Source organism: Cervus elaphus, chromosome 3, assembly GCF_910594005.1.
Source record: "Cervus elaphus chromosome 3, mCerEla1.1, whole genome shotgun sequence".
NCBI classification, from domain to species: Eukaryota; Metazoa; Chordata; class Mammalia; order Artiodactyla; family Cervidae; genus Cervus; species Cervus elaphus.
Genome location: NC_057817.1, coordinates 8,516,247 through 8,531,490, shown reverse-complemented (window position 1 = coordinate 8,531,490; position 15,244 = coordinate 8,516,247). Strand labels below are relative to the sequence as shown.

The following is a 15,244-nucleotide window of genomic DNA, read 5'->3' as shown; positions in this document are numbered from 1 at the left end:
ATAAAAGTGGATAAGGCAGAATCAGAAAACAGGACTGTAGATAAATATACAAGTACCCACATATGTGGTTTCAGCTTGGATTATATATGAAAGAAGAAATTTTAAGAGAAAAGTACCTTTATTTTTATTTTTTAGATTTAGAAGGTGATATTATTTAGTGTCAGCAATCTCTAACATTTATTGAGATCTTACATGAATGTCTGGGATAACATTAAAGTATGTTATAAATAATTTCATTTGGTTAAACAATAAGCTAATGATGTATGCGTGTGTATGTGTGCTATTATCCACATTTAATGGATACAGAAAAGTAATAATTCATTGACATATTTAAAAATAATGAATAGAAAAACACAACAAATACTCAAATGCACTCTCATATTCAAAGAATAAATGTATGGATAAATGTATTCATTACCTAACATCATGTACATATCAAAGACCAAAATTGGGAAATTTAACATGAAAAGTGTTAGTGGCTCAGTCATGCCTGACACTGGGACCTCATGACTATAGCCCACCGGGCTTCTCTGTCCATGGGATTTCCCAGGCAAGAATACTGAAGGGGGTTGCCATTTCCTCCTCCAGGGGATCTTCCAACCCAGGGACTGAACTTGCGGTTTCTTTGTCTCCTGTATTGCAGGCTGATTCTTTACCCTCTGAGCCATAGGGGAAGCTTTGTTACGTATGTGATGTGTACATGTACATGATACAGTGTATGTACATGATATGTATATGATGTGAATATCATGCACATATCAAAGACCAAAATTGGGAATTTAATATGTAGAAGGCTCATTACTACATTGAAAACATTCACTGTGTAAGTTGCAAAAGTTATAAATGCAACAATATCATAGGATGCTATTATAACAGACACATATGTACCAAATGTCAGAAGTGCCAACCCAAGTCCCTAAATCTGTATGAAGACACAGAAAGGACAGATTTGGCTAGTGATCAGGATCTCCCATTAATCCTCTATTTCCATGATCATTAAACATCCAAGGAATAAAAATTTGGCTTGCATCTAGATGTGCTGCAAGGAGAAGATACATAAGCCTGAAGATCCAAACCTTTCACAGTATTTATCATAGCCTAAGTTTTGAAATTTATTTACACTAAGCAGGCAAAGAACATCCCTGTTTTGTGCATCACTGACCTCCCAACAGCCACCGTAGTGCTGGGCACAGGGTGAGTGAGACGTGCTCAGCATCTGCTCAATCGCTCCACATGGCCTCTGCAGTCTGCCTGTCTCCTTAATGAACATCTCATCACAACTCTTCACACAACACCATCCTATGAAGCCAAAAATGTTCAATACTTTCCAACAGCATTAAGTGTAACAGGCGGTGCAATTCTGCAAAAGTGAAGTGTTAACGCATACAGTCTTTACTGTATTGATAGGTACTTCAGTAAATGGCAAGGTTTGATAAAGGAAAAGGGACTGAGAAGAGATATTTTCATAGATCACATAGTCTCCCCTGAGGGCAGAGACCACACCACTGATACTTCTGCACCCTAGCTCAGTGTTTGGCACACAGTAGACAGACAACCCAATACTTGTTGCAGAATGAAGAACAATAAATAAATGAAACAGCTTATATATTTCACAGAGTGAAAATGAAAGTTGCTCAGTCTTGTCTGACTCTTCGTGACCCCATGGACTATACAGTACATGGAATTCTCCAGGCCATAATACTGGAGTGGGTAGCCTTTCCCTTCTTCAGGGGATCTTCCCAACCCAGGGATCGAACCCACGTCTCCTGCCTCGCAATTGATTCTTTACCAGCTGAGCCACAAGGGAAGCCCAAGAACACTGGAGTGGGTAGCCTATCCCTTCTCCAGGGGATCTTCCCAACCCAGAAATCGAACCAGGGTCTCCTGCATTGCAGGCAGATTCTTTAGCAACTGAGCTATCAGAGAAGCACAGAGAGTTAATCACAAACCAGAAAAACACTAAGATTCTAAAAGGTAGAAAGATTATTTAGAATCACGAAAGCTTGTTACCCAAAAGCTACAGCGGTACCCCTATGTAGACTCAGCAACAGAGTCTGCACACACTCATTTGGACTTAGCCTCATTGAGGCTTATGCCAAATACGCATGGCAAAGAAGAGGAAAAAAGAAATCGTTTGAAAGCTGAACTTCATGAGTAAGGTCTTGGCTAGAAAATCGCTATCCTCGTAAACATTGCATGATTTCCAAGGAACATGACAAAACTTCTATCAATAATGCCATAAGATAAATGTTTGGCCTAATTCAAGAATAGTTCAGATCATTCTTTTATTTAAACCATGTTCCCACATAAACAAAGCATAGAAACAGCCTGGACACTCTTCAAAAGACTCTAAAAGAACTCAATGACCCATATAATAACATTATTTAACAAAATTTCTCCCAGACTATAGCAGAATATTTTTGATTTTTTTCCATCAGTGCAATTTATGTGTAATTTTAATACTGCCCATTTAAAAAGAGTCTCATAGCCCTTCAGTAATCAAAACTTATTGTTAAGCAGCATTACTAGCATAATGTTTTGTAGAAACAAAGGTTTAAACATCAAAAAGCTGAAAGCTATCACACAGCATATTAACAACAATTTTTTATACTACCTGGCACTTTAACATATAAATACACAACATGTACTTTGCTGGAAAGGACACAAGTATATTAATTACAGGAAGTCTTAAATCCTCTTTTTCATGAACAAAGAACGCTTATAATTCCTATCAAATGAAGTGTCAGTCACAGCCCAGTACACAGTGTAAAAAATACTGCCAAACACAACTGAAATCATTTCCATGTCTTTCATTTTCTAGAGACATCCCATTTAGAATAAAACACGAGGATAAACAAAAAATGTGCATCATGTTGAAAGGCTTGTTTGTGGGCTCCATCATTGCTGTTTTCAATGCAAACATTTGTCCAGCAGAAAATTGAGTTGAGTTTCAGCTCCATTTAAACACAAGGAGTACATGGTTTATGGCAATTGTTGGCACAGAGTAAAACTCACAATTCTTCCAAGGGTGCTATCCTTAATTTCTTACTCTCAGAAAACCTAAGCAGTGCAGTGGTTTGCAGACCGGCTTAGGGTTGGCTCTCCTGAATCAGAAAAGCCTTTTTTCCTTTAATTAATAGACTTTGAGATTTTACCCCCCACAAATCAGATAAGAGTCTTGAATTGCTTTGTTCCTTTGTTCCACAAGTGCCTTGTGAATTGCCACATTCCTATACAACAATTTTCTAAAACGGTTTTTTATGTACTAGTATGACTTTCAGCATTTCAGATCTTGAATGTAACATCTTAAAATTTCAATATAAAGGATGGTAACAGGATCACTGATTTTAAAAAGATAGATGACTAAAGCTACTCTCTTTACGTTAAATGCTTCATATTTTTATACCCATGCTTCTTACTTATAACTCGCACTAATTTAAGTATAAAATGTGTACCTACGTTACTGAACTATACGATTTCACATATGAGAAATAGATATACACTCACATATGTGAGGGAATTAAAGTGAAAGTCAACGTGAAAGTCGCTCAGTCGTGTCCAACTCTTTGCAACCCCATGGACTGTCCATGGAATTCTTCAGGCCAGAATACTGGAGTGGGTAGCCTTTCCCTTCTCCAGGGGATCTTCCCAACCCAGGGAACGAACCCAGGTCTCCCACATTGCAGGTGGATTCTTTACCAGCTGAGCCACAAGGGAAGCCCAAGAATACTGGAGTGGGTAGCCTATCCCTTCTCCAGGGGATCTTCCACCCCAGGAATTGAACTGAGGTCTCCCACATTGCAGGAGGATTCTTTACCAACTGAGCTATCAGGGAAGCCCGTGAGGGAATTAAGACAAATATAAACAGGTAATTTTAAACATTTAATTACTCAGAATTTGCAGCAGACTCAAATACCTTCATTATCCTAACACAGGGTCAGGCAGCTACTGTCAAAATGAACCAATTGTATGAATGGCACATACACAAATAACCATATTAAAAAGTGGGCAAAGAAGTTGATAGATATTTCTCCAAAGAAGACATACAAACAGCCAACATCTAAATGAAAAGATGTTCAACATCACTAATCATCAAGAACATACAAATCAAAATCACCACGAGTGATCACCTCATACCTGTTAGGATGGCCACTAGGGGAAAGAAAAACAGAAAATGATGATGATAAGGATATGGAGAAACTGGAACTTTTGTGTACTATTTATGATAATACAAAATGGTAAAATCAGTATGAAAATCAGCAGGCAGTTTCTTCAAAAAATTAAAAATAGAAGTACCATATGATCCAGTAATCCCACTTCTGTGTATTTATAAAAAAAAAAAAAAACCTGAAAGCAACTCTCAAAAAGATACTTGCATTCCCATGTTTATTACAGCATTACTCACAACAGCCAAGAAGTACAAACAATCTACATGTTCACTGATGGATGAATGGATAAAGACAACTGTACACACATGTAATGGAATATTATGGGCCTCCATGGGGGCTCAGGGGTAAAGAATCCACCTGCCAATGCAGGAGATGTGAGCTTGATCCCAGGGTAGGAAAGATCCCCTGGAAAGGAAATGCAACTCACTCCAGTATTCGTGTCTGGGAAATCCCATGCACAGAGGAGATTGATGGCTACAGTCTATGGAGTCGCAAAAGAGTTGGACAAGTCATAGCAACTAAACAACAAGAACAATGGCATATTATTCATCCTTCAAATGGAAGGACATCTCACATGCTAAAATGTGTATGAACCTTTAGGACATTATTCTAAAGGACAAATACTGTACGATTCCCTCATATGAGGTATCCAAGATAGTCAAATTCAAAGAAGCAGAAAATGGGATGGTGATTGACAGACTGGTGGTGGGGGAGGAAAGTGAGAAGTCGCTGTTCGGTGAGTATAGAGCTTTGGTCACTCACGATGAGAAACTTCTGGAGATCTGCTCTACAACAATGTGGATATGGTTAATACTGTACTGTACACTTAAAACTTTGACAGTAGATTCCATGTCATGTGTTTTATTACAATAAAAAAGCATAAAAAACAGAGATATTCAATAATTCCCTATACATAACCATGTGCATACATTCATGCACAGACATATGTCTAATTTTCAGCAAGCTGCAAAACACAGTTGTTATACTCTTTTTATTATAGAGCCCCCTTAGAATAAACATTACAAGCAGTTTCCTAAAAGCCTTATTCCATATGATTTCTGCTGTCAATATGAGGTGTCTAATTTCCTTCCTCATTGCATTTAATGGGGTTTGCCTCATCCCATTTAATACTATTCAAAATCTGGTGTGGTGGGAATTGTACCTCCCTTTTGACAGATAAGAAAGTTGAGGTTTATACATGGTAAGAGGGAATAAATAGCATAGTTTAGATTGAAATTAGATATGTGGAGCTCTAGTCCAGGATTCTAACAATTTTTGTCCAAGAGAAAAGTTGAGAATTTAGATTTATTCACTGGTAACTTGATTTGTTACTATATGACCCTGAATGATAAATGATTTTAGTTGCTTAGATAAGATGCTTATAAATCTCTATGTCATGACTGAAAAATGTGCAGAAAAACTAAAGATCATAATTTCTGCTATTCCTTTAAATGTGATTGCTCTTGAGGACATTAAAGATGTGTAAAGAAAGGAAAATTACATCATTTCCTTTTGATAAATGAAATTAGATTTCTTGAATTCCAAAACTTATTTTTAAAAAACAGGTTTAATTTCAAAATTTGTTTAAAAAAATAAGTATTACCATATTTAATTTAAACTCTTAATTAGGAAAAACACACTGATGTCCTCAAGACAAATAGATTGGAAAGAAGCTTTAAAAATGAGTCAAAATTTCATTGTAAGAATTTGACAAACTCTAAGACGTTCAAAGTTACAATTACAGGTTTTGTATATTGCAGATATAACATAATTATATTGTACTTGTAAAGTACAGTGATTTTTTTTTTGGCTTTAAATCTTGATGATGGCCTAGGCTCTACAGAGTTTTGAGAATTTGCACTGTAGGTATAAAGTGGCTCATATAGATATACCTAAGTATAATTTTATAAAGACCTCAAGTTCTCAAGATGTAAATAAATGGCTTCCTACAACAATGACTGAAGGCCACCATAACTTTATCATTCAGCAAAGTGACCCACCACACAGAGAAAAGACACAAAAAGTAAAAAATGGCCAAGTCAGCAAAGCTTTGCTACTCAGCCCCTCAGCACCTACTTAATGAGGCACCCTGAATAGAGTGACAAAAGACACTTCAAAATGGTCCATGGTTTAAAATATCTAAGACTAGTATTTTCAGTAATGAACCCACGCTCAGGCGCTCAGTCACGATAGACTCTTTGGGTTAGGATTTAGACCCCCTGCAGAAGGAAATGGCTACCCACTCCAGTATTCTTGCCTGGAGAATTCCATGGACAGAGGAGCCTGGTGGGCTATAATCCATGGGGTTGCACAGAGTCAGACAGGACTGAGTGACTAACACTTTCACTTTCACAGCCTACTTAAAATGGCAAAGACTCCCAAATTGTAAGGGATACTTTTTAAAGGCATATCTTTGCAAATTTCCTTCCTGATGGCACATAATGAGACTTGAACGCAAAATTTTTAATCACAGAATAAGAAATTGAATTCAATAAGTTGAATCATTTAATTATAAATAAAACCATAGATGTCATTGAATCTAATATATTTTAATTTTTCAGGGTTAAATGGGTAGCTGTTTAAGGTAGATGCCAGTCATAGAAATCCCTAAAGGAACGAATGTTCTAAGGTTAGTTACTCAGTCGTATCCGACTCTTTGCAACCCTAAGTACCGTAACCCTCCAGACTCCTCTGTCCAAGGAATTCTGCAGGCAAGAAGACTAGAGTGAGAGATATAAAATAAGAATTGAATCTCACAGAAAGGTAGAGCTGCACCTTCAATTCTAAAAAGATCTGATAGGCTGTAGGACACAAAGCTGAATAAAGTCAAGATCAGAAACTAAATTGATTAATCAGAGATTGTGCACTGGGCTCATTACAGTTCAGCATGTAGCTAGTAAACTGAAAAAAATAATAAAATAATAGCCTCAGGTGATGAATTTCCTAGGATAAATTTGAGTATAAGGTAGAGTTGCATTAGATCTTCTCTATCCATCCATGCAGTATTATTTTGGATATCTCTTCATAGCTTCATTTCTCAAATTTCTAAGTTTTACATATTTGACATCTTTATGCCTTATATCCTCAAATCTAGATTTTGAGAAGCAGAGTCTGTAGCAAATTTCTTTGGAATTTCTCCAAATGTCTGTCACAAGCCATGCATTATACATATAATAAATAATATCCCCAAAAGAAAACGGAAAATATGTATCTTTATTGTCTCCATAAAATAGTAAGATATTTTCTACCATGCAGAAAAAAATTTCCTCAATGTAATAATGTTATATTATAAAAATATACAATAATAATATGCTTTGCTATGCTAATAAGGTCCTTTAGTCCTGTCCAATTTTTTGCAATCCCATGAACCATAGCCACTAGGCTCCTCTGTCCATGAGATTTTCCAGCCAAGAATACTGGAGTGGGTTGCCATTTCCTTCTCCAGGAGATCGTCCCAATCCAGGGACTGGAACTGTGTCTCTTGGGTATCCTGCATTGGCAGGAGGGTTCTTTACCACTAGCGCCATCTGAGAAGTCTTATAATAATAATAGTAACAAAAATAACAACTAAGGCTTATTGGGCACCTAATATTGCTAGGAAATATTATTGGCCCTTTTTAGAAATGATGAAAACATATCTAGGGACTTCTCTGGCAATCCAGTGGTTAAGATTTTGCCTTCCAACGCAGGGGTATGAGTTCCATCCCTGGTCAGCGAGCTGAGACCCCACATTCTCTGTGGCCAAAAAACAAAAGCAATATTGTAACAAATTCAATAAAGACTTTAAAAAACAGCCCACACCAAAAAGTCATTAAAAAAAGAAAATGAACAATGAATTAATAATGAAAATGAATAATATTAATAAACAATGAATTACTTAGCTGACAGTATCCACTGAATTGGTAAATGTTAGAACCAGGATTCAGATCCAGACTTTCTGACCATAAAGTCCATGCTGTTACCCACCACGAGATAGTATATACATTGTTGTATTTCCATTTCTGGCTTGCACGTTTCCATTATTAATCTTAGATTGGAAAAAGATAAAAAGTAAGGATGCAACAGAGGAAATAAAGACATCAAAAAGTCACATAGTAAAGATCAGAAAGGAAGATTATTAAAGGTAACTTTGAAGCATGATAAAGAGTATAAAATAGAATAAGCAGGAGTGTTTCCACTCAGCATTTCATGAGTTTCATATACTCTATATGTTACCAAACATCATTTCTACTTTTTGGTTCACTGACTTTCACTTAAATGTGTAATTAATAACAGACATGTTACTAAAATCAAGCTTTGGAATACCATTTTACAATGCAAAATTTACTCACTCTGTAAGTTTTAAACAGTATATAAAACTGAATATACATTATAAATCAAATTTTAAAACTATAGGGATAGGTACAGATACACAGCATAGATAATTTCTGAACATAACATTTTTGTGAGTGAAGATATTTTTATAACTGGATAGAAAACCAAATGCTTGAAGAAATCAGAAACTAATGCATACACACATCAACCTCCCTCTTTCAGATGACTGATTACTTGCTGTTTTCTTTTATCTAAATGAATATGTGAACACACAGCTGGTAATGCATAGGCATGCTGCATAAGTCAACCGTCACCAATGGAAGGGCCATTTCTGGGCCTTCATACTGCCTCCACGGAAGAAACCTAGGCTTGAACGCACTTCCCTGGTGATGCGGTCCAGAGGGTGGAAGGACAGGCTGCGTCTGATCCGAAGGCAGCTGGGCCACAGCTGCAGGGGCCATGAGCAGTGGAAGAACCGTCACCAAACAGTCCAGCAGGGCTGAGTCACATGCTCACTTTGCTGAGAAAACCAGATACAGCTCCAGAGCGTCATTTATGAAATTCAGCTATATATAATTGTGTTAAGGGATCTCCATCACCTCGCTTGCCTGTTTTTTAATGAGTTATTTGCATGTATGAGTTTGCTTTATTTCTATGCAAACTCTGAAACAATGGTTGTGTGTGTGTGTGCGTGTGCGCGCGCGCACACATGTGTTTAGTCGCTCAGTTGTGAACAACTCTTTATGACCCCATGGTCTGTAGCCTTCCAGGCTCCTCTGTCCATGGAATTTTTCAGGCAAGAATACTGGAGTGGGTTGCCATTTCCTAAGCCAGGGGATCTTTCCAACCCAAGGATCCAACCCACATCTCTTGCGTCTCCTGCAATGGCAGGCCAATTCTTTACCACTGAACTACTTCACTATTATCAGAGAGAAGTTAACTGTTTGGCATTTTATACAAATGAAGCCTCATTTGAAAAGAAATGTCCATAGTTGGGCACTTATTGTAACTATCAGTTATTAAGAATCCAACAGGCAGAACTAAGATTGTAAGCACCTTTAGGTCACTGTAAACATATTCTGGCCAGGGAATCAGATTAATACCTCACTAGAGTCTCAATTCTAATTATCAACAGAAGTGGCCTTTCATTGGAAATGCTTTTTGGACCTCAACATTGGTTGGTCCTGAAGTTATCGAAGACCAGCATCTTCCTGCTTCCTAATATAAAGATAGGGCTTTCGATGTATTTTACTTTAGAGGGAGCCTGGGTACGTTTAGAATGGTGCTTTCTAGAAACAATGAGTATTCTTGCAAGTGGAACAAATCCACAAGGGAAAACATTATATAATAAACATACAATGGTATCTTCCGTCTACTTAAATGTTCCCTTAGTCCAGCATTCTTTTTTTCTCTTGGCTTTCCTTTAGTCTCTGCTGCTTATTTTCTCCTCTCTCTGAAAAGGATAGTGTGGCTTAAAGGGTGTACCAAAGCTAGACATGATAAAATGCAATATTAGAAAATAATATAAGACATCTAAACCAGAGTTTGCTTTTACCATGCTCAAGTTACAAGTGGTTTAAATGACCTGGAGGTTGAAGAAGAGATGCATATAGTCTTAATTCAAAAGAACTAAAAGCTTTTTAATGGAGTTATGGGTTTTGAAAAAATAAAGAGGGAGAGGGAGGGAGAGAGCAAGAGGAGGCGGAATGAATTCACTGTAAATAGTTCTACAAATAGTCCACCAGAGAAAGGATAAAACCAAATACAGGAGGCAATAAATAAGGAAACAAGAAGCTCACACTTGAGGGGAAATAGCCTTAGCTCTATTTGTTGGCCCAAAGGCTGAGAAGTAGAAGCCTAATCAGAAAGTTCCTGAGAACTGATTTAGTCATTGCTTAGTGGCCACTGGGGTAGCAGTTTTTATCTAAGACTGGAAATGAAGTCATCTGTTCCCCAAACCTAAAGATTGAAAAGAGCTTAGTCCCTGACCAGTGTTCAAGATGAGAGCCTAGAATTGATAAAAAGAGGACAGTAGCATCCCCAAGCAGACTGTCAAACATTGCATGCCTGCATCTCACTGGATATAACCAAGTAACTACATTTGATGAACTACAAGCAATTATAGTTTCCACTCTGCAATTGCCTCCCACTGTGAGAAAAAAGGTTCCATGACTTACAGGGCAGCTTCAGACCCCTGGGAGGGAAAGAGAGAGAGAGAAGTAACAGACAGGCATCTCGGGCTTAAAGGATGGCTGCTGCTTTGGCTCTCAGGGGATGGTAATAAAAAAATTATCACTAGATTCACAGCAATGGGGATTCCAGCTAAAAGCTTCCAATCTGTGGATACCTCCTACCTCCAAGGTCCCTTGTCCCACTGATATCCTGGCTAATCGTCTTTAGGCAGCTTAAGAAACAAGACTGACAGGACATCAGGAGTGTCTACCCTTCAGCTACCCTTGAAACCGCGCTCCATGCCACAGACAGAGACAAGGTCCTGGATGTGATTCCTTCTAGTTTTAAGTTATAATTTCAAGATCAGTTCAAAGTTCTTGTCCCTTGCCCCAGATTTTAAAAGCAAAATGATGAGAAAAGAAAACTAGCCCAATACCCTTCCTACTTTCACTGATTGCCTTAGAGTCAGGGAAAGATAAATTTAACATTGTTACATGAATAGCGAAGACTGGGAATTTCTCATGAGACTAGTTAGGTACAGACAACAAAAGGCAGGGCAGAGGCCATAGCCAAAATAAATAAATAAATAAAATATAAATTTAAAAAATAAGCGAAAAAAAAGAAAAAAACAGCCAATGAACTAAACAAAAACAATCTTCTATGTTAGTCCAGAGGCATGGGGTTAGGTCACACTAACAAGAGTGAAGAATACGTGAGTCTCTGAGACTCCAACTGGTAATTCTAATGCAAAGTCACAGAGGGTCTGCAGATGACAGTGGGATTCTAAGTGGGTTTGATGTTTCTCAAAATGCAAAGCATTTTGAGCTTTGTTGCATACCGAGACAGTTCAATTAGCAATTATTTCCACAATGCACAATGTCTAGTGACTTCATTTCTTTGAGAGGTGCAAAGTAACATAGTATTTGACAAGGATTTTTATTCAGTTTGTTGTTTTATAAGGTCATTTGGTTGAAATGGAATCAAGAAATATCATGGTACAAAAGTTCTGATCAACAAAAATTGAATAACTTCAAAATTCTTAGAAATAACTTTTAAAACTATGTTTAAAGGTAGCTGCCAGAAAAAGAAAAGCTGACTCAAAGAAATTTTGCCAAGTATATTAGATTAGTTCATTTAATCCACTGCCAAGAGCTAGAACAAGGAAAATACTCAAATCATTTCTAGAAATACAAGTAATGTGAAGTACTATCTTTCTAATATGTTACAGAATTCCATGAAAATTCAAGAAAGCCTGAAAAAAGAACACACGTTCTTGTCTATGTACATGTCAGAGACACTCTACCAGGACTTTGTTCTTGATAACTTTTCTATTAATTTGTTCATTCAACTATGGTTATGTAATACTGATATATTTCTAAACACTTGTAAGTAATTTCTACTGGTACCTATGAGGGGAGGGAAGTAAGATAAATCACATTAACATCCATTTACCAGATGTAAAAATTGGTACAAAGAAGATAAATGAATTTCAACATCACAGGGAACATTGGCAGATTCAAACTTGAACTGTCTTCTACTTCTGCTTTTAATCCTTGAGAGTCGGTAAGCTGTAGGGCATCCAAAATGTTATTTATTTGACAAGAGCTCTGAACAGGTAACAGCTGCCTAGAATCAAGTCCAAGAGAAAAACAAGTTTTAGAATCACAAATTAAGTCTATGTTAGACGTAAAATTTTTGCTTCATAATCAAGAGAGTCTGTGCAAAAGCATTTTGTTTCTGAAGTGATTTTAAGTGTTCTGAGAGAGTTGAATCTTTATTGAATTGAAGTATGTTATATTTGAAATACATTAGGATATTTAAAAGAAAAAAGTAAACACTCTAACAAGAATAATCAACTGATTTTTTTTTGGGGGGGGTTGGAATCCACTTAATAACTATTGGCTTTCAAAATGCAGCTTTCTAAGACATATACTACTATGAAAAGTAATTATTTTAATAAAGTACTGTTGAGGTATATATAAATAAAGTATGTTTCTTTTCAAATTATGGTCTCCTCCAGATACATGCCCAGGAAAGGGATTGCTGGGTCATATGATAGTTCTATTTTAGTTTTTAAAGGAATTTGCATACTCTTCTCCATAGTGGCTATACCAATTTATGTTCCCAACAACAGTGTAGGAGGCTTAATTGTAGCACCATATAAAATACAAGATATAGAAGCAACCTAAACGTTCAGCAACAGAGGAATGGGTAAAGAAGATGTGGTACAACCACAGGATGGAATATTACTCAGCCATAAAAAGAGCAAAACAATGTCATTTGTAGCAACATGAATGAACCTAGTGATATTCATACTGAGTGATACTGAGTGAAATAAGTCAGACACAGAAAGACAAATAACATATGATATTGCCTGTATGTGAATCTAAAATAAAAGGGTAAAATGAACTTCTTCACAAAACAGAAGTCAAGTCATGGATGTAGAAAACAAACTTCCAGAGGATAAGCAGGAGAAGGGGTATATGGGGAGACCGGGGTTGACATAAACACACTGCTTTATGAAAGCAGGTAACCAATGAGAACCCCCTGTGAGCACAGGGAACTCTACTCAACACTCTGATGGCCTACCCAGGACAAGAACCTAAAAGAGAGCAGATGTGACTCACTCTGCTGCATACTTGACACTAATATACTATAAATCAACTGTACTCCAAGAATTTTTTTTAAAGTAATGTGAGCTGAGACTTGTCTCTACTGATGCTCATATGAGGCCCACAGTAGAAAAGCTCAAGATTCCAGATAGTTCTTCTGGGTTCATGTTGTATAACTGGGCCGCCTGAATTTGGCTCAGTCTTTAACATTAACAAGTTGAACAGAGACAGATTAAAAGATCACTGGAAAATATATATGGACGGAAAACACACACCTTATAATTAAGCACACATTTATTGAGTGTTTACTCCATGTCGGGCACAATGCTAATTGCTGGAAATACAAAATCAATATTGAGAAGGCTGCAATTTAACAGGAGGGTGTGAAACAAATACAGTAGAAAGAGTACTTCTGTTGAAAAGTCCTTTGCCAGACTATGACAGCGGCAATACTCAATATCTCAGTTTCTAAATGATCAGGTAGCGATATAACTAACTCATCATTTTGTTGTAATTAAGAAGAAATTGCATATAAAGAATATTTTATACTTTAAAACACTATGTTTGACATAATCCCTTGCTATGCCTACCAAACATGGTACCTGAAATACTTTACTGAACTTACATTGCTCCCGTTCCTCTCTATTGCATGGCCCTGTAAGGTACTGGATGTTTACAAACACGATGCCTTGCAGAGCAGACACGAAGTAGGCAACGAGTCACTATAAATTAAAATGTTTTTAAATGTACAAGAAAAGAAAGTTGAAACTACTTGGTAGTAAAAGAAAAAAGGTAGGACTCTAGCTAGTACCTTGAAAAGAAAATGGGGATTTAGCAGGAAATTGAAAGCTAGCAAAACATTTATCAACCTGCAAACTATCAACATGCAAAAACAGAAACAAAAAACCCCACACCTTTTTCCTCAGATGTTGTAATCCTGGGTCTGTTTTATCTTTTGATTTCTAGTGTGAGAAGAGTGATCAGGGCCAGGGAAGTCAATTGTAATAACTTAGCACTTGGCAGGTAATAGAGGCTGCACGTTAAAAGGCGAGTGCCAAAGAGGTGCCAGTAATGGGTGGAGGGCATAGATCAACAGGTCGAGTTTGTCTCTAATCTGAGGAAAGTCTCCTTATGTGGAAATGAGAAAATGATCTCAAAGTCTTTGAGCAACTCTTGGGAAATATAGTATGCACTTCTAGAAGTTAAATTTACTCATTAAAGTTTTAATATGATTTTTCACCATTCATAATGGAGATCTGTTAATGTTAATTGCATTTTCCAAAATGATTAACCAGGCTTCTAGAGTAGTTTGCACAGTGATAAGTCTACCTGAAATTTTATTAAGTTTTTATTAAATCGTATCTCTTAGCTACACAACAGTGTAATCTCCTTTGATATAAAGTATGAATCATAAAAACTAAAGGTTGTTCAATAATAACTTTCCTGTCTTTATAAAGGAATTGTAAAGTCTCAATTGTAGATATCATACACTGTAAGAATATCCTCTATTCTAACAGCTTTGATGGGAAAACACAATCAAGATGGATAGACACATCAAAGGCTTACTCCAATTGAGGAAAGAAGTAAACTGAAAATATGTAACTTAAAAAATAAGATGGGTATTAAAAATATCTGAAAACCCGTATAAGACTAAGAAAAAATGCCAACTGTAATACAGAGATTAGAAATGTTCATTAGTAATAACTGACAGCTCTACGTCCTCAAACTGTGGCTAGGACATTAAGCTCCTTGATGGCATAAACTTGGACTGTTTGCAATCAGCATTTAAAACAGTACCTATGGGTCTTCCCAGTGCACCAGCCCTGAGCACCTGGGGCACTGGGAAGACCCAGAGGGATGGGATGGGGAGGGAGGCGGGAGGGGGGATCGGGATGGGGAACACATGTAAATCCATGGCTGATTCATGTCAATGTATGGCAAAAACCACTACAATATTGTAAAGTAATTAGCCTCCAA

At 37.0% G+C, this 15,244-nt stretch overlaps 1 protein-coding gene across 10 annotated transcripts in view; it reads right to left on the bottom strand.

Moving 5' to 3' along the window:
• The window catches only part of NAV3 (neuron navigator 3), an 892,289-nt gene that overhangs the window by 474,701 nt on the left and 402,344 nt on the right, over window positions 1–15,244 (bottom strand). The window contains exon 1 of one of the 10 annotated variants that reach the window (XM_043880122.1): window positions 1,163–1,285. The exons of the other annotated variants lie outside the window; for them this stretch is intronic. Coding sequence (XP_043736057.1) covers window positions 1,163–1,270 — 108 coding nt within the window. The 5' untranslated portion in view covers window positions 1,271–1,285. Of the gene's footprint in view, window positions 1–1,162; window positions 1,286–15,244 lie in introns of those variants that run through there. 10 annotated transcript variants of the gene reach the window in all.